Genomic DNA, 18319 nt, shown 5'->3' with positions numbered 1-18319 from the left:
AGAGGGATATTATTTAGAATAAAGTTTTGTTAAAATATCTAGGGGTTTTGTTCATTCACTTTGTAAGGCAAAGGATTTTTATTGCATCTTTATACCAGTCACGTTCTGTTTGTGGAAGTGAATGCCGTGGCTGAGAGTGGAGTGAGTTTGGTGTGATCCCCATTCAAGGAATTAACTAATCCCCTTGTCCAACTTCCTACACATCACACACACACATACACACAGTGAACAACAGAAGGAGGTAGAAACTTCCCTGTTCACTGTGAGACTCTGAGCAACAGTGGGAATCTTCTCAGGAAGGGCGTTAACTGGGCAACTTGCCGACCACCTACCACATGTAAACAAACCTGATCTGCTCTGGGTTGTGTCACCAAATGACACAATGGCTCCCACATATTACAGGAGTGTACAGTGGAAGTATGAGGGGCATCCAACACAAACTGCAAGGAGAAAAATTCTGGCTGGAAATAATCCCTTACTGAAAAAGCTAGCAGATGCCCAAAGCAAGCAGATGCCCAGAGCAGCATCCCTGGAGAGATTCAAAGTGACCCCGCAACTTCAGCCAGACTTACCAGGAGAGGGCAGCCAGTGCTTTCTGGGCTGACTACCCCAGAAAATGGGTACCCAAGGAGGACCTGCTTTGCATTGCTCTGTTGGAAAGCTTGGCCTTGCTTCTGGGCATAGAATCTTGAAAAGTCATGTTCCTCCTTTCCTTTATTGGGGCAGAAAGTGAAGTGACCCAGTTTGGTGTACTACAGAACCAGATTTGCTGTCAGATATATAGAACCAGTCAGAGCAGAGAGTCTGTTGTCTTTCCTGCAACTTTCATCACTCTTCCAAGGCTTCTGCTTCCCTTGAACACCCAGCTCGCAGGCTGAAGCTGGAGCTCCAGACAGAGGTCTAGATTGTTGCTTGGGGTGCCCAGCAACATCTCTGGTGGGGAGAATGCAGAAGGAACTTCCTCAAATGGCAATCTAGCACCTTTCCTATGGACTCAACACTTATGATTCTGGAGATGAGGGAAAAGGGCTGCATCCCCAGGGGATGGGGCAGCTCAGTGCTAATGCGAGATGAAAGCTGTGCAGTGGGCAGTCTGCATGGGGAGAAGGTAGAACCAGCCACATTGCCTGGTGTGAATTATTGTGATAACTGCTTATCCCAATTTCAGGTAACCCATGTTGCTTACAAATTACAGGACAACAGCTGGTAATTAAAGAACCATTATTTTTTCCCAGACCAGACACAGACTGGGTATGATTTCCCTTTCTTCATCTCTCTCAGCTGCATTTCACCTTTTTTACCCAGTTAACAGCTCAAAGAACTGAGAAGATGCTGGTGCCAGGCCAGGCCTTCGTTTCAGTTAGTCAGTCAGAGGGCTGTGCTTGGGGATAGGACATTATCAGGGACAATACCCGGAGTCTGGGTAGCCTAGGGATTCCTTCCCATGTCCACGCTCTGACTTGTTGCTCCTCGCAGCGCAGTGTGGTGGCAGAGCCCTTGTGCCTTGGACTGTGTGTGCTGACACTGACCTCTAGTGGGAACAGATCCCTTCTTCTCTTGATTTTCCCTGCAGTTCTAACCATTTTAAGTGACACGTATTAAAGGGGACTGGAGAGAGCCAAGAATCAGAGCTTCATTTTTAAAACCTTCAAAATTAAATCAGAACATCAAGATTTGCCTCATATTATATTTAATAATTTTTAACCCCCCTACCATTGCCTTCAATACATTACATAAAGATATTTATGCATATGTATAGCTCTCTGTGTTTAAAGCCTCTGAAAAAAATGGAAGTCAAAAACTTGCACAGCCAGGCAGAAAAGTTCTCTTTTAGGAAGACAGCATGAGAAGGAGCCCAAGCCTTGCAGAATAATTAACAGAAGGCAAATAATGGGGCAAAGTGGCCAAATTCCTCTTTCAGACTTTCCATAAAATTGTCCGAAAGGTTAATAGAAGCACACCAAGTCAGAAGAGGGTTGGCAGGAGATGGTACCTGAGCTGGGTGTTAGTTGAAAGGTCAGAGCAGAGAGTGGCTGACCATGGATGCCTGGGGGGCATCATAGCTGATGTTAATGGGGTGTGCCTGGTCTCTCCACTCAGCTGCAGCAGACCATGGCACATCACTAGCCAGCTCAAAAGAGTTCAAGACTCACTTTAACGAAGCTACAAGGTCACAAACTCCAGCTAAAGTCACATCAGCAGCAGAGGAAGGCTACTTCCAGGGGCTACTTGATAGCCAGAGGTGTAGACAACTTGCAATGGACTGGACTGTAGAGTCCCCAGTGGTGGTTCTTGAATTGCCTCTTTGCTAGAGCTGGTCCAGGGCTTACTGCTCCAGGTTCTGTGCTTTGGCTGAACTGTTCCTGGACATGTGCTAGTCCTGTGTGAAAAAAAAGACTCACTTAATAAATTATAAAAAAGTTTAATATAAACAAAAAGACAATTAGGAGACAAAAGAAATAAAGCAAAGGGTTAAAACGGCCGGGTGCCCTGGAGCATTGCCAGGAACACACCTGGTATCTTGGGAACACTCTTTTTATCCCCTCCTGCTGTGAGGGTTTAATGCATATTCAAACTTTTTCAAGAAGTATTTAGCATGTCCCCTCCCTGGTTCCACCTATTTAGAACATGCTCTATATGGTTTTTATTTTTGCTGATCATCATTATTTTTGAGTTTGGTTTCCTTTATTCTGTAAATGGTCAGTGTTGATAACAGTCTGGGCCCCTCGTCCTGCCCTGGTGACAGCTGGCCTTCACATCCGTCCTTCCACTGCTGCCACGGGCCTGGTCCTGGCTGCTGATAACAGCTTGGCCTCTATTGTTCTTCCGCTGATAACAGCTTGGGCCCCACTGTCTTTGCCCTCTGGGGTTTCCTTGCTTTGTACTACGAGATTCCTTTAAGCTTAAAACTGGTTAGCAAGAAAAAAAGTACATACATAGCCAAAAAGTATTTAACATATAATATTCATCCTAATACTTGCGAAAGCCAATATCACAATACAGATTTATAACACCTGGAATCAAGATGCACACCTATTTCCCAACTGGAACAGCACATTGCAATATAATCACGGTGTGACTGATGCTTGATGCAAAGATCAGCTGCAACTGGTTCACAAAAAAAATTCAGTCCTTGTGTATGACCACACAAGTTTGTGTTGATTTGACCCTTTTTTCCATAGGAAGGTGTACAAAGAACCATTCCACAATGGAGCTGCATCTAGCATGTTACTAGAGAAAACAGCAAAAGCATTTAGGAAGGCAATTGATGGATAACCTAGTAGTAGTTGGGTATGGAAAGCTGAAAGAATAGAAATTCTGTGTGAGAAGCAGGAACAGCTACATGTGAAGCTGGGATGGAGCCACCAGCAGGGTGTGAGGGGGACTGACATGGATATGTGGCCCAGATCCCCACACTTCACTGGACAGAGTTGACAGACGTGGGAGAAGCTCCTTTCCCTTAATAATTGTAATCTTGCAGTGACACAGTGCCAGAGATGCAGCTGGAGAGACTGAACCAGGTCCTGAGCATGGGAGGAAAACTTGTGACTGGAAGTCATTGATGCCGAAAGAGACTTATCTGTCTTCTGGCTGCTGCCGTCACACCCCAAAACCTTTCTTCCTACAAACCCAAAGCAACAGCTGCAGTGTGGGATAGGGAAATATTTGTCACTCTGCATGTGGTTCCTGTGAGTCCATCACCACTATCCATCACCAAGCTCTTCCCAAGTAAGCTATCTTGCAGGAGAATGCTCCCCTCCTGCTCAGATGAACTGGAAGAATGGGCATCCTGCAGACAGAAAGTCATCTCAAGCAACAAAAGCAAAAAGTGAAACTGATTTTAAATTGTCAGCTGTGTTCAGAGCTATCTAGTTTGTCTTTTGAAGAAAGCCCACTGCTTGGGACACTGGAAAGTAATTACATGATGTCTATGCAGATCCATAAATGTTTTGGCACTGGAAGGAGAGCACTGAAATACAGTCTTGTCAATCATTCACAGGCAGTGATCTGGGCCTTCAATCGACCTTCTATTTTCAGCTTTGATCTCTACGACTTGGCTGCTCTTGTGTGAGCCCTGGTAGCCACTCTGGGCTTTGAAAGGATTTCTGTTTGCAACACAGAAGGGTGGTGGGAAGCAGATGAACCAAGAGGCTTGTGCAGCCAGCTACAGTGACCTCCTAGCATTTTCTGTAAAGGCAGAACGGATGAGAAGGTGTTTTAGTGGGTGGAACAGTTTAATGTATGCACATGGGAAAAGCAAGCGCCTTGTTTGCACCTCTACTACAAGTGACATCCACCATATTGTTTCCCACAGAGCCTGTATCTTCCTTTAGCACCTGCACACGCAACAGCATCCTCACCCACACACCGCCTGCTTGGACAGAGTCCCTCTCCCTCCCCTGGCAGACCTGCCTGCTATTTAAAGAACCCAAACCAACCGGGTAGGAGAGAAGGCAAGCCCAGGACAGACCGGCATGTCTTGCTCGGCCGAGGGAAGTAGTGTGTAGCCACCTCCCTCCCCTGAGCACCCCGGGTGCCGGCCCTCGCCTACGCTGCCGTGGCCACCGTAATTTTCCTCCCTCTCGGTGCTTCCGTGCTTCCCCCAGACAGAGGGCGGGGAGAGACAGCCCGTCGTAGTGCCGGGGCGGGGCGGCGGCTGGGGAATCCCGAGCAGGCGGGCCGGGCGCGGCTGAGTCAGGGCCGGCGGGGGCAGCAGGAGGAGGTGGCGGAGGCGGAGCCGTGGCGCCTTAGACTCTGCGCTGGCTGCCGCTCTGTGGCTTTCCGGCTATGAGCCCTCCGGGAGCGGGACCCGGGCCGGGGCCGGCGGACGGCAGGCGCTGAGCCATGTCGCGGGCGGCGGGCGGCGACTGCCGCAAGGAAGCGGCGGGCTGGGAGGGCGAGGACGGGCAGTGCGACTCGGGCATCGAGTCGCTGCGCTCGCTGCCGGGCGGCAGGGAGACCCCCGCCGCTCCCGAGGGCCCCCCTGCCGCACTCGAGGGGCTCGCCGAGGCTGCCGCCGCCGAGGAGCGGCTGGATTCCAGCTACGTCTCCGGCGCCCTGCCCGAGGCTCTGGCCGAGCTGCCGGAGGCTCCGGTGGGCCGCCCCGAGGAGCCGCCGCCCCGGCCCGAGGGGCTCAGCCGGCAGCAGCTGGAGGCCCTCACCTACCTTTCGGAGGACGGAGACACGTGAGTGATCCCCGGGGAGTTGCGAGCGATTGCTCCCCCAGCCCCGGGCTGCTCCCCTTGCAGCCGGCCGGCGGTGGGGAGCCGGTGCCTAGAGATAAGCCAGGCTGTGTTTGTCGTGGTCCCCAGCCCTCTCCCGAGGAGCATCCGTTCAGCTGTGTTGTTAAGGACTCCCCGGGCCCCTGTCCTAAGAGCCTCCCGCCTTGCTTTGGTGCGCGTGGATGCTTGGCATCCAGGTTTGGGTGGATGACCCCCTCACCCTGCCTGAGAGGTACCTGAGCCAGGTCCAGTGGAGTGAGAGGGAGGAGATGCACCGCAGGCTACATGGCACAGAATGAACCCACCATAGGAAGCCAGCTTCCGCTTGCCATAGGACTGCTAACAACTAGAAGAAAGGGGGGAGCAAATCAAGCCCCCCTTCCTCCCCACTGTCTCTTTCCCAGAGAACACGTTTCCTCCACAATGGGGAAGGCTTGGCTTCTTGAAATGGCACATAACAAGTCCTGAAACAAGATTGGCCATGCATGGCAAGACCTTATGATGGCTGTGTTAGACGCTGCTCAACCAAGCAGCCCAAGAACTATTTGTTCTCAGGTGGGAATCGCCTTACTTTGCCTGCAGAGCCCTGGCTTTTGGCAGAGTTGTGACGCACACCCCAATATAGGGCTACCCTCCTGAGCTTCTGTGACAGAGACAAGTTTTTCTCTTAATCAGGAGGGCTTCCCACATCTGTAATGCCCTCTTGAGGGCAGAGGCATCATGCCAGAGTTATCTGGTTTGACTTCTGGTAATTACCTTCAGCTAATCACAGCATTTTTTCCTGTTGTACATTCCCTCAATGGAAGGTTTTCATCATGAGTGTACACACAGAGCATGAGCGAAGCATTCTCACAGCTGAGTGCAAAGCTTTGCCCCAAAACCAGGCTAGAGTTTAATTCTGAGTAATGGTGCAAGAGGAAGAGAAACTTAGAGGCACTGACATGATCAAGCAAATGTCTTCAGTAGCAAGAGCTGCATGAAAGCTCTGTCCTTGCCTGGCAGAGCACATTTGGATTGAAGCTGAAGATGAGCTGGGAGACGGCCTGAATGTTTACTTCCCTGTTAGGAAGGAGTCTGTGCATCTGCTAATTAGTTCATTAAGGCTGACTTTGGGATCTCTTCTGAGGATTGGCTGGAAGTCTCATGGCAAGCAAAGTTAGACTAAACCCAGCCTCCCACACTCCCAATACAGGCTTTCTAGTCCTATCCTATCTACAGGTTGATTCTGCGACTCCTCAGAAAGGAGGAGCTTTGCCAGTTTTCCCAGCTGTAACACTAGAGTCAAAGTGTCCATGGAGAAATAGCCAGGCATCTTTTAATCAGAGCTGTGGAAATAATGCTTCCCCCCAGGTTTGTCTGTCATGGCGTGCCCAGGGCTCCTGGCTTATTGTTTTATTACGGAGCCCCATAGATGCAGCTGTTTGGAGATGCTTTTAGTGCTTGAGGCTGTCTTGTTTGGTGGTTGAAGCCCTTTGCCTGTCAGACTTGCTTGGAGAGACCCAACACAAACATCTTATTAACTAGGAAAACATCAGTGGCGCCTTGGTTACTGTAGGCAGAAGAGGCTCTCAGAGAGCTCTCCTAACGGTTGCCTTTGCTCTTCTGTTTTCTCTCACAGTGCATTTCAGAACAGGAAATTGGTAAAGAGTGAGAGAGGGAGCGATAGGTCTCCTGCTTGTACAGCTCTGGGCTCACCATGATCACATAGGTGACAGGCTGGGATCTACTCCCATTGCTGGAAAAAAACCCTATTCTTGTGGTTAGAGTGGTGAGGCTGTGGATTGTTGCCTTTGCTATTCTTGTCTCTCCTCCTGACCCTGTGGCAGAGGTAGGTGGCATTTATATTTAGAAGTGCTGAACATCCACCACTCAGGTCGATGCAAATGTGGACTGTGACCATTAAGCAACTCATTGAATTGCCACCGGTTTTGTATGTGAAAACAAGTCAGGGCTGATAGTAATGCTAAAGTCTATGGTGCAATTTCTCATCCAGTAGCAGAAGGTCCCCAGAGAGAAGGGATCAGATGGCCACAGGCTACATGCCTTTCATCTGGCCAGACAAACCCATCTTCTTTTCATCTCTGTCAGCAGCACATTTCCTCACGTGCCTTTTTTAAATGTCCACCACAAAACAGCTCCAGGCAGAGAATTAAAATCATAGTATCATTATATTTCAGAAGACATGGGCAACTACACTTTTCTGTAATTGCAGTTTTGAAAATACAGAAAGTTCAGGGGTTTTGGCCAAGTAGTTCCTGCTTCCCCAGGTGCCCTGGCTGGTACTGAGCTGAGAGGAGCAAGCTGGGCTTGCACAAAAGGAACTGGAAAAAGTCTTAGCTCTACATCTGAAAAAAATCTTCACTGTCCATAGCTCCCTCAGGCTCACCCACCTGTGCCATCTCAAGGTGTGCCTGTGTTTGTCAGCCTGGCACTTGTGAGGTAAGAACAGGAGGTGGAGGCAGAGATGAAGAGCACATGCTTGGGCGGTTGGAGCATTAGGAGGATCCTCCTTGGATACCTCCCTGCCTGACTCCACAGGAGTGGAGCGTCAGAGCAGGCAGAATGAAGCAATGGGGCTAAAACTGTCTCTCCCTGTGCCCAAAGTTAGGAGTCTCACTTTGGTAGGAAGGAAATTGGCTAACAGGAAGGATGGGGGTATGATGGCCAGTGAAATGCATGGGTGATGTCTTCCAGGAACTATTTGCCCAAATGTCATCCTCTCCCATGGCTCCCTAGTGCCACTGGCAGCCCCTCTGCCTCAGAAAAGTCAGAGCCACAGTAATCAGGCACATTAGTCCCAAAGAGAGTGTGGCTCAGCTGTGAGGGCAGAAGTCATGCATGAGGAGTGGGGTGGCAAGCGGAACATGGTGGGTGCTCTTTGGGCACCGATCTGTGTCCTGCTTATTGTGTAGGCAGGTAGAGAACAAACCCTGTGCAATCAAGCTCAAATAGTCTCCTCCAAGCATCTGTTCTTTCCTTGTGACCCAAAACTCCAAATATCTGTCTCTTCCATGTAAACAAGCTCCTTTTCTGCTGAGTTGGGTCCTGATGGGACTGCTGTGTGTGGAAGTGAAGAGAGGGGCTTTCCAGTTGTAGGCCTGGCTGCCTCTGAGCAGACTGCAGGCAGATTTATTGTTGTGTCCCAGCCTCTAGACCACCTCAGCCTTTGTGAAGATTCATCTAGGAAACCCCATCCTTCTCAGCCACACCTGGCAGATGCACAATGCCAGCATATTCTGCATGTGGGACCAGCTCCTTTGAGGTGAAATGGGGTGTGAAAGGATCACCTGTTTTTGTTCCAGCACCATAGAAAACCTTCCCATTTCCTTTGGCTGATGTTAGACTGCCATCTCCAGAGAGGCAGAGTTGATTCATCAGTGTGTGAAGTGATGCAGAGTTTCCTCTTTCTAGGACTGTATAGTCTATCTTAAACTTGAAAACGTGTTTTCCTTTCTGCCCGTGCTGGTCCTTGGGCCACATAACACTTTCTGCCATTGCACCTAATGCCGTGGTGATGGAAAGGCTGGGGGCTCTGCCTCTGCAGGAGAGTGACTGTCTTCTGCATGGGGCTCCATATGCAAAGCAGTGCAGCACCTCTGCAGGGGTGAAGGCTAAGGGACCCCAGATCAATCACAGAAGGAAGACCTAGACCTCCTTCAGATGGAAAATGGGACTGTGTGGTTTTGGTTGGGTGTGTGTTTCAGGGAGGGAGGGGAGCAGAGGAAGCCTGACTTCCTCCTTCGACCAGAGACAAGTGGTGCCCCATCTGCTGATAAGAAATCACGTGCCAGTGACTTGTGGGCTGAAATGTCTTAACAAGGGCTTGGGGGACAGTTAATCTAGTAGAATCAGGGCCCCATGGGAGCTGATGTTCAGAACTCTTCACATGATGGTAGTGAGGGGGCCTCCCTTGCCAGCATGGGTTGTCGCTAAGCATGAAGGCTCATCTTGAAGGGGCCAAGAGCCACTTCTAACCATTCATTGGCATGGGCCAATTGTAACCCTCTTGAGTCATGTAGTCCTGGGCTGGAGATCTTCCCTGAGCAGGGGAATAGAGGTTGTCCCCATTCAGGCTGTCTGCTCCAGTGAGGCTGCATTCTCACTGCTTGTCCTGCTGTACAAGGGTATTGCTGAACCTCTGTGCCCTGTGTACCTGGGGAAGTGCTCAGAGTGTGACAGCAAAGATAAAAGAAAGCAGAGGACTGGAGAGACTCAGTTTTAGAAGGATTAATGAAGTCTAATGCAGAGAGCACACCTTCTTGCTTTTCAGGCTGGGAGTCCCCCTGCTTTGCTGGGCTGGGCTGTTGCCAGCTGCTCAGCAGTGGGATGGCCACAGTTAAATGGGAGATGCTCTTGGTTTTATCAGAGGGTCTTCAGAAACTTTGCTTGATTGCCAGGATTCAAGTTCATCCCAAGTTACTCCCTAGCATGCTGCCAATTGTGGGGCATTAGAGAAAGTGAGTCCTAACATGGGTCTGTCAGGAGGGAGATTTTCCTGTGTCTAGCTCCCTGTCCCTGAGCTCTCAGCTGTGCCTCTATGTGTGCTCAGGAGTTTGGTAAACAGGAGCTTGGTGTCCCTCTAAGCAAGGCCAGTCACTTTGCACAAGTTGCTTTGGAATGCCCCAGAAGTTGCTGGCTGCTGCAGGGTCACACACACACAGCCTTGGCGTAAAGCGGGTAAATCCTGGCAGCCTTCTGAGATTGCGCATGCAAGAGGTTTTTTTCCATTTGGATGACTTCAGCCTGGCCTGGAGGAAGTTTCTTCAGACTTTCCACCTGCCTAGGTTTGCTTTGGAGCTGGGGACAAACACAGGGAACTTCAGCACAGAGGAAGGGAAAGAATGGCTGGAAATTTCCATTTCCTGGGATGCAGAAGCTTGGCTGTGACAGATCAGCCAAGGTGCGTAGGGCTTCAGGTCCTTGCACTCTGCAGGCAGGCTCGACTGCTGCTGGGAATAGGTTGAGCTCAGATAATTTAACACAAAAAGTCTTATTTATTGGCTTGGGTTTGGGTTTTTTTAGTATAATGTGAAAAAATGAGGAGTCAGACATGACTGTGTAGGAAGAGATGGTGGGGTCTGAGCTGTGAGTGGTTACTGTGTGCCTCCCAATGAGCTATGTGGGATGCTCTCTGTGTCACACAGTTGGGAAGCCCCTCTGACTGGGGCAGATCCAGAGCTGAAGAGGGGCCCCGAGGTATCTTAGACTCACGGCTTGGGCCTCATTAAAAGAAAATCCTGAGACAGTGAGGATACCTCACTGGTATGCAGGAACACAGAACATGGAATAAGGCAGCTGAGATCCACTGCTCCCTTGGAGCTGCCAGAGGGCAGCTGGAACAGCTTTAAGGACCAGGACAGCACTGCATTGCTATGTGGGGAGGAAGGAAGGGAGCCAGGCTGGCCTGGTTCAGGGGTGCAGGGCAGGATTGAGCTGTGCTTGCTAAGCCTGCTGGCAGAGGTTTGTGCTGTCGGCTGAGGAAGCGGTTAGCAGTGCAGGTTACAGGGCTGGAACAGGAGAGTAGGGTAAGTATGGAATTCCCCTGCTGTTTTCCTCCACCCTTGCTCTCCTTTTTATTGCTGCTGGAGCCATTTCCTCCCCTGAACAAGTTTCTCTTGTGTGAATCGTTTGTGTGATTTTGTACTCCTCCACTCAGCCAAAACAAGGAGCTGGGAATGAGATGTTCCTGCTGCAGATAGGCACCTTATCTAGAGAGGGAGAAAAATTTGTCAAAGCAAATTCAATTGAATGCTGGATCACCTGATTAAGCTTCTGGGGTAAGATGGTGAAGGGAGAGGCTGCTTCATGGACAACGTGTCTTGCTGTACAGATGGGGAGACCTGCATGTTCAGCTCCTTTTCTAGAGAGCTGGAACAGGATAGCCAGAGAACTGGTGGGACTTCATCAGTTCTGCTTGTGTGTGAGAGCTGGGTGTCATCCCTTACCCTGTTCTCCTGCCTCCAGTCCTCATGTGTGGAAGCTTTTCCTACTAGACACTTGAAGTCACTCAGAAGTTGGAGATGGGCAGCACTGTGGAAATTGATGCACTCCTGTGCCTAAGCTGGGACCACTTTGGGCATGGCATGTTCATTCCCAGGGATAGCCCCAGACTCCCTACTCTGGGGTTGTTATCTCTCTGATGATGGGGATGATGGGTAGATCACTTTGTGCAGGGGATGTCCTGTGCCTTTGTGATTCAGAGTGCCGAGTCCCCTTTTATGCTGGGGCAGAGCTGGTGAGCAAGTGGAAAAGCTGAGATTGAACCCAGTAGTCCCTACTCCTGCTGTGTTTCCTTTTGTTATAAATGCATATTATATTACTGGCTTTTCACAAATATTATAATGAATGTTATATGTATAAGGTTAGAAAACCTTGTTGTACTAATATAGTTTCTTTTATTTCTGTTATTGATGAAATTTAGAAATAGTGGTATAATACATATATATGTTAGACTATAACATGATATTATAAACAAAAAGTAGTTTGTGCTTTACAGCCCAGAGACTGAAAAGATAGTCAGAGACCCTCCTCTACATATAAGATAATCTTATCCTCCAAGACCTCCAAGAGAAGGATTTATTGCATCCTTATCAGAGGATAGAAAACCCAGTGGCGCCAAGAAGATTGATCTATTGGGAAGGGAGCAAGGTAAAAACTAAACAAAGGAACATCAAGAAACTTAAGAAGAATGTATGAATATGTATGAGAATTTATGGATATGTAGTAGGATTCTGTTTTTAAGGGACAGTCCTTTGTTAGTAAGGTGTGTTCTCTTGGCTGAATGCAGACACCTGGCCATATCTGTATACTTTATTTTTATCTCCTAATTGTCTTTCTATTAAACTTTTAAATTCTATAAAAAATATGTGAACCTCGTTTTTCAGACCTTGCTCACAGCTCCTTCATCCCTTGCCCTTTCCAAAACTCACTGTTGCACTTTCTGACAGTTCCTGCTGGACACCCACCCTGTGTCTGCAGGCAAGATCATAGGGAGGGAGGCAGCCCGGGATGGGCAAGGATCTGGGCATAGCAGGGTGGAGGGCTTGTTCTGGCAAGGGCACACTGCTGTGGCTGGGCAAGGAGAGGTTCTGGCAGAGATCGGGTGTCTCTCCGTTGCCATGCCCTGGCTGCGGCACACGATGTGCCAGCACATAGCAGCCTATCAGCAGCTGGACCGCGTGGCTGCTGTGACACAGAGAGAGGTGTGCTTGTAGCCTTGGTGGAAAAAAGTGGAGACTGGCACGATGCCTGCACCTCAGGTCTCCTTGGTATAAGAGATTTCCTGAGTTAAGAGATAATCCCAGTTCCTGGTTGGCAGCACTGCCGGTAGCACAGAATGCCTCAGTGCACATGTGCTCGTGTAGGGCTCCTCCCAGCCCATTGGCCTTGTGATGGTTCCAAGCAGCTCAGGTTCTTGCAGCCATTTCAGGAAGTTGAGGGCTGGTAATGAGGAAAGGCGAGAATGAATGCAGAAATGAAAGCCCAGGAGGGGGCTGCACCCGGTTGGAGAAGGAAGGGGGAGGAGGGGGGAAGCAATCCTTCAAAGCAGGCACATCTCAGCTGCAAGGTGAAAACCTGAGCTCTGGCCAGGGCAGTGGTCACCCCCATTGCCTCTGCAGCATGGATGCCCAAACTAGCTTAGTGTCAGCCCAGCCCAAAGCGGCTCCACTGTCTTGTTGAGCTGCAAAGGCAGCCAAGCCAGGAAAAGTGAGGTGCTGGTAGTGGCAGAGGGCTGCTTGGGGGTTTCCATCTCCCCTGGGTGACTGGCACGCTCGTTCCCACATGATAGTGTAGTGTAGTGTGGGTAGTGACAAAGGGGCCTGGGGGATTCCTGGGGCACAAGGGCTGTCTGCTATGGGACACAACCCTGAGCAGTGCTCTCTCCCCTGGGAGCCCAGTGTGGCTCTGGAAAGTGAAAGCACCAGCAGTTTAAAGTTCAAGCTGAATTGCCGTGGAAAGTCCCTTATTTGAGCAGTCTTAACTCTGCTGTACCTGAAGAAGGCAGATCTTGGAGCCTCTTCCTGCAAGTGGTTCCTGGGAGCAAGTTTGGAGAAACAGGGGCTGTCCCTGCAAGTGTGCGAGAGACCTCAGTAGAGGTGCTACCACAGGGACTAGGGACCTGATGCAAAACCTAGCAGGGAATCTCCCTGCTCAGATCATACCTAGGCTAGGGTTAGCAAAAGCCTGATGAGAGGAGGGCTATTCTTACAGCTGGTTGCCTTGTTCCTGGGCTGGGCCCCTTGGCTGTGCCTCTGCCCCATGGTACACTGAGGTGGCCAGACCCTGCCCATGGGGCTGCATGGCTCCTGCTTGCAACCCCCTGCCCTGGGAGTGCTGGCAGTGAGGGGGCACCCCATGGCTGTGCAGAGGCAAGCAAATGTGGGTGGCTTCCCCTTCCAGTGGGGAATTCTCTGCTGCAACATAACCTGGGGCTTCCCTGCAGACAAAGTCTCTCCTGTTGGGCACAGCCTCTCCCCTGGCAGCAGGGTGGAGAGGAACTGGCCTTGTTTTGCCTTCAAAATCAGGTTTCAGCTGAAGATGCCTGGAGTCCCAGATGCTGCCTTTGATCTTCAAGCAGAACTTGGGAGGTGGTCAATAACGGACATTCTTGGGAACTGGCCTCTGAGCTTCTCAGCACATTCATGTCCCAGTGCATTGGCAAAAAGGCAGCCCCAGCTCCACTTCTTGTCTGCAATGCTTTAGGGACAGGTGCTGTTCTTCTGCTTGTGGAGAGATGCTCTCTATCCCCCACATTGCAGGTGGCATCCCAAAGCTGGGCTGTCTGGAGAGTGGGGTGTCTTGCCAGGGCTGGCACAACTCTCACCCTCCATCTCTTGGCCCTGTCAGTCTCCATCAAAGCAGCATGGGTGGCAGAGCCCAGCCTTTAGTTTGGAGCTGGTTCCTTCCAGAGATAGAGGCCACCCAGGGCCTCTAGTGCAGTGTTGAGGGACCAGGAAGCTGAGCTTATGCCTGCCTTGCTGTGCAGAGTGGGAGCTGCTGCCTGCTGCTTGCTGCTGACCATGGTGGCCAGGTTTGGCCTGAGGGGGCTTCCCTGTGGTGGGAGGGTGAGGTTTTCAGTGCAGGGGGCCTGGGAGACAGGAGGTTGGCAGGGGGGACTGGAAATTCCCTCTCAGCTCTGCCTCTGTTGTGCTCTCACTTCTCTTCTGACTGTACAGGGGCCATCTGGAAATTAAGCCTGTCCTTGGGCTGGGGCACTCTGGGGTGCCTGGCCACCCCATAGGTGTGGGGACCACAGTCCTGAGGACTAGAGCTCCCTGCTTGCCACCAAACTCTGACAGCTGCATCTCTGGTATCCCTCTGTGCTAGCGGGCTGTGTGCCAACCCTGCCATGACAGTGCTAAAATGGAAGGGTGTGGGGGAGAGAAGAGATAATCAGTGTGGACTGGCAGATCGGCTGGCATAGGGACTGTGTCACCCAGGTGATCTTGGACCAGCCCTGGGCTCCTACCCAGCTTTGACTGTTTGCCTTCATGGAGGGGAAAGCAAAACTAGAGCGTGCTGTTGGAAGTAGGGAACCAGAATTTCCCGGGCAGCTGTCAGAGCTCAGAACTCTCTCCACAGCCATCAAACTCAGGACTCTGGGAAAGACATACCAGGCTCTTTGGACTTGGACCAGTTGGAGGACTGACTTTGGGCAGTGCCAGATTGAAACACTACACATGCTCTGAGGTCTGAGGGAGGACCCTGTGTTCCTTAGCAGGAACAGGAGGGTCTGCTCCCCCTGGGGATCAGAGTAAAGGACTGCCCTGTGAAGCCTCAGACCATATTCCTGCCTTGGCCTTCTGCTGAACTTCCCCAGGGAGAGGGCAAGATGGAGAACCTCTAAGCTGGAGGGAAGGAGACTGGAGGAGGCAGGGAGATTATTCCTTCATGCAGCAGGGAAGGATCTCTGCTCCTGAGCATGGCACTTGGGACTTATTTTTCTTTTTTTTTCTCCCCTGTCACAGGTTGGTTCATCTGGCCATTATCCACTGTGTCCCAGCTGTAGCACTCTGCTGCATCGCTCAGCTACCCAGGGAGGTGCTGGAGATCCAAAATGATCTTTTCCAGGTATGCTGTTGTGATTAGGCAGGAGATGGGAGGAAGAGGAATGCCACCAGCTGTTCCCTGGATAGCTGCTCAATCTGTCTGCCCTTTGCCCAAGACCCCACACCTGTTTCCCCCAGAGAGTGGTGAAGGTCCCATGTGTGCAGCCTCTTTGCAAGGAGGGGAAGAATGGAGGTGGAGATACCCTGAGAGAGAAGTGTGGCAGCTTCCAGCACTGGGGGGTGAAGAGTTTCTTTGCAAGGCCCCAGGACATTGCAGACAGCCGTGGAAGAGGCATGGCTTGAATGAACTTGGGAGAGTGTCTCCATGGTGATCAGTAAGCTGAGGTGTAGGGGAACAGCATGGCAGTGTCCTGCATGGCAGTCAGACTGTGCTGCCAGGCTAGCTTCTGGAAACTGGTGGGGCTCATCACACCTGGTGTCCTGTGGGGCAACTTCCCCTTTCCTAATTTCTCTCCAGACCCCGCTCCACCTTGCTGTGTACCTGGAGCAGCTCAGTGTCATCCAGGCACTGATCCACAAAGGAGTGAACCCTGGGCTGCAGGACCGCAATGGCAACACCCCGCTGCACTTGGCCTGTGAGCAGCAGCACCTGCAATGTGCCCAGCAGCTGCTGGGGGGCCCAGCCACACCGGATGGCATGACTCAGCCCCATGGGCACCACCAGGACCTGCAGCTCCAGAACTGGCAAGGTGAGACATGGGGGCAGTGCAGTGGCAGAGCTAGTGGCCAGATTAGGGCAGAGACCATGATATGTGTATGCAGGGATTCAGAAGCACATCAGAATGGGAATGCAGCTGGGATTGGTGTGCCTCAGAGTAGACTGGACTGACTGTGGCTCTCTCTTCTGCCTCCCCATCACAGGCTTGGCCTGTCTGCACATCAGTACTTTGAAAGGAAACATCCCAATGATGTCTCTGCTGTTGGAGAGTGGCGCCAACATTGATGTTCGGGTAAGACTGGCATGGTGTGATGTTTTGTAAAGGCTGGAATGGTGGGTTTTTCTTTTGGGCACTCCCTTCAGCCCTGGGGCAGGTGCTTCTGTGAGGCTTGGGAGCACTGAGTTTTGAGGGAGCAGAGAGTAAAGGTCCTTGAGAGATTGTTGAATGCTGTGACAGCAGTCAGGATGGGGACTGCCCTCTGTACCCAGTCAACGGGGTGTGGGTGGGTGCTGCAGGACCCAGCTGAGGGGACCCCCTACCCACACCCTTATGATCTGTGGGTTGCAGGAAGGCACGAGTGGGAAGACCCCATTGCACCTGGCTGTGGAGTGCCACAACCATAGGGCTGTCCAGTTTCTGCTGCGCAATGGGGCACATGTGGATGCCCAGATGTACAATGGGTGCACTCCGCTGCACCTGGCCGTGGGTCGCAAGGATGCTGCCATCGCTGCCATCCTCTCACACTCTGGGGCTGACACTCTGCTGAGGAACATGGAGAATGAGACGGCTCAGGACCTGGCTGATGGCAGCGATGATGTGAGTCTCTGTGTGGGGAAGCCTGTGGCTCTGCAAGTGTGTCAGGGGGTGCAGGAACTGGATGATAGAGGGACCCTCCTAGGAGAAGTTTCTAGGTGTTCCTATCCTTGGCTCTGTGGTGTGTGGGATAACTGCTTTTTGCCTCGAGCCCTAGGAAAAACCCAGACAGGGTTTCTTGGCACTTCCCAGGGGATGTGGGAGGCTGGAGGACTGGGTGGAGGGAGGATTTGGGCCCCTAACCCAGCTTGCTGAAGACACAACTCTGGATGCTTACATGTCCATACTCTTGATAATTGCAGCTCCTTGCCTTGCTGCCCTTCGATGACCTGAAGATCTCAGGGAAGCCTGTTGTGTGCTCTGAATGAGTGGATGGACTCCTTTGGCCCATTAGGCTGCCTCCTTCCTCTGTGCTGCTGTCTTGCTGCCCACTAGCATCTTGCCTGCCAGCAGTTCAGTGGGAGCAGAGACATTTTGGGAGACTTATCCCACTGCCCCTCCCCTCTTTGGAAAAGTTTTGTTTGCCTCAGGCTGCCTTCCCAGATGGAAGAAGGTGGCATTATGAGCACTACACAGAGGAGGTTTTTCTTTTAGAATCTGTGCGCTGCAGCAGGACTGAATTTCCCCTCCCTGACATGGGTCTTGTGGGGATCTCCAGCATACACAGAGAAGGAGCAGGAGGGGACTCATTTTCACACTGTAGGCACCCCATCAGAATAAGTGTAGGGTGAGGTGAGTCAACACTCACTCTAATAAATGTTTGTTGTTGCTGTGTGCACCAGAGGTCTCATGATCTAACCCACCCCACACTCCACAGTGTCAGGAGGCTGCGTATCAGCACGGGGGCTTGGGGACATGAGGGCTACAGGGGTTTCCCCAGTCTGCCTGCTCCCTTGGGTCCTTCACAACGCAGAAGGTGAGTGGGAGCACAGGGCCTTCCACACTTGCAGAGCCCTTCTACTGTTCAGGGCTGAGGCTGGGGGATCCCAGCAAGGTGCCCTATTTCCATGCTGTCTTGCCAAGCATCTGGCTGCAGGGCTGGAGAAAGAGCACAGGAGATACTGAAGACCAGGTTGTGGATTCCTGCTTCTGCCATTGTGCCTGATGTCTTGCTGCTTTACTGCGCTGTGGTTTCCTCTCTCAGAGGACAGGAAGATCCTGCCCCCTCTCCTGACTTGGAAGAGGGTTAAAAAACTTTGGGTATGGGTCTTTCCTGGGTTTTAGATTTTCCCAGGCTGGAAGTGGAAGAGGTGGCAGCATTATCTTCCCATCCCTTCTGTTGTTCAGCTCACCACCCTTCCATGCCGCTTACTTCTCCAGCCAGAGGTGCACATGCAATGCATTAGGAAATCAGCCAAAGGTGCTGTGGGAATGGAGGCACAGAGCTGACTTACCCCATCTCAGCCAAGAAAATTTTGCTCTTGTTGCCTGGGAGTAGCTGCTATTGTTTGGGACAAATACTTGATAGTGCAATCGACCAGGATGCTCTGGAGTGAGCTCTTGTCTTCTTCCTCTCTTCTTGTAAGGGAATGCTGCCAGGAAAGCAGTATAAGGA

At 51.3% G+C, this 18319-nt stretch overlaps 1 protein-coding gene across 1 annotated transcript; it reads left to right on the top strand.

The window, feature by feature from the left end:
* The first annotated feature begins 4674 nt into the window (after positions 1–4674).
* On the top strand, positions 4675–17534 carry NFKBIE (NFKB inhibitor epsilon). Its single transcript, XM_058836687.1, has 6 exons — positions 4675–5186; positions 15191–15293; positions 15750–15981; positions 16154–16242; positions 16519–16767; positions 17067–17534. Exons 1-6 carry the CDS (start codon positions 4846–4848, stop codon positions 17130–17132), a joined length of 1080 nt encoding a protein of 359 aa, XP_058692670.1. The 5' UTR covers positions 4675–4845; the 3' UTR covers positions 17133–17534.
* The last annotated feature ends 785 nt before the right edge of the window (positions 17535–18319 follow it).

The sequence above is a fragment of the Poecile atricapillus genome, chromosome 3 (genome assembly GCF_030490865.1).
Source record: "Poecile atricapillus isolate bPoeAtr1 chromosome 3, bPoeAtr1.hap1, whole genome shotgun sequence".
NCBI lineage: Eukaryota > Metazoa > Chordata > Aves > Passeriformes > Paridae > Poecile > Poecile atricapillus.
This window is presented reverse-complemented; position numbering and strand designations above follow the sequence as displayed.

Coding starts and splice junctions, on each gene's coding strand:
- NFKBIE (XM_058836687.1), top strand. CDS start 4,846: ATGTCGCGGGCGGCGGGCGGCGACTGCCGCAAGGAAGCGGCGGGCTGG. Junction 15,294..15,749: donor TCCAAAATGATCTTTTCCAG/GTATGCTGTTGT, acceptor ATTTCTCTCCAG/ACCCCGCTCCACCTTGCTGT. Junction 15,982..16,153: donor GCAGCTCCAGAACTGGCAAG/GTGAGACATGGG, acceptor TCCCCATCACAG/GCTTGGCCTGTCTGCACATC.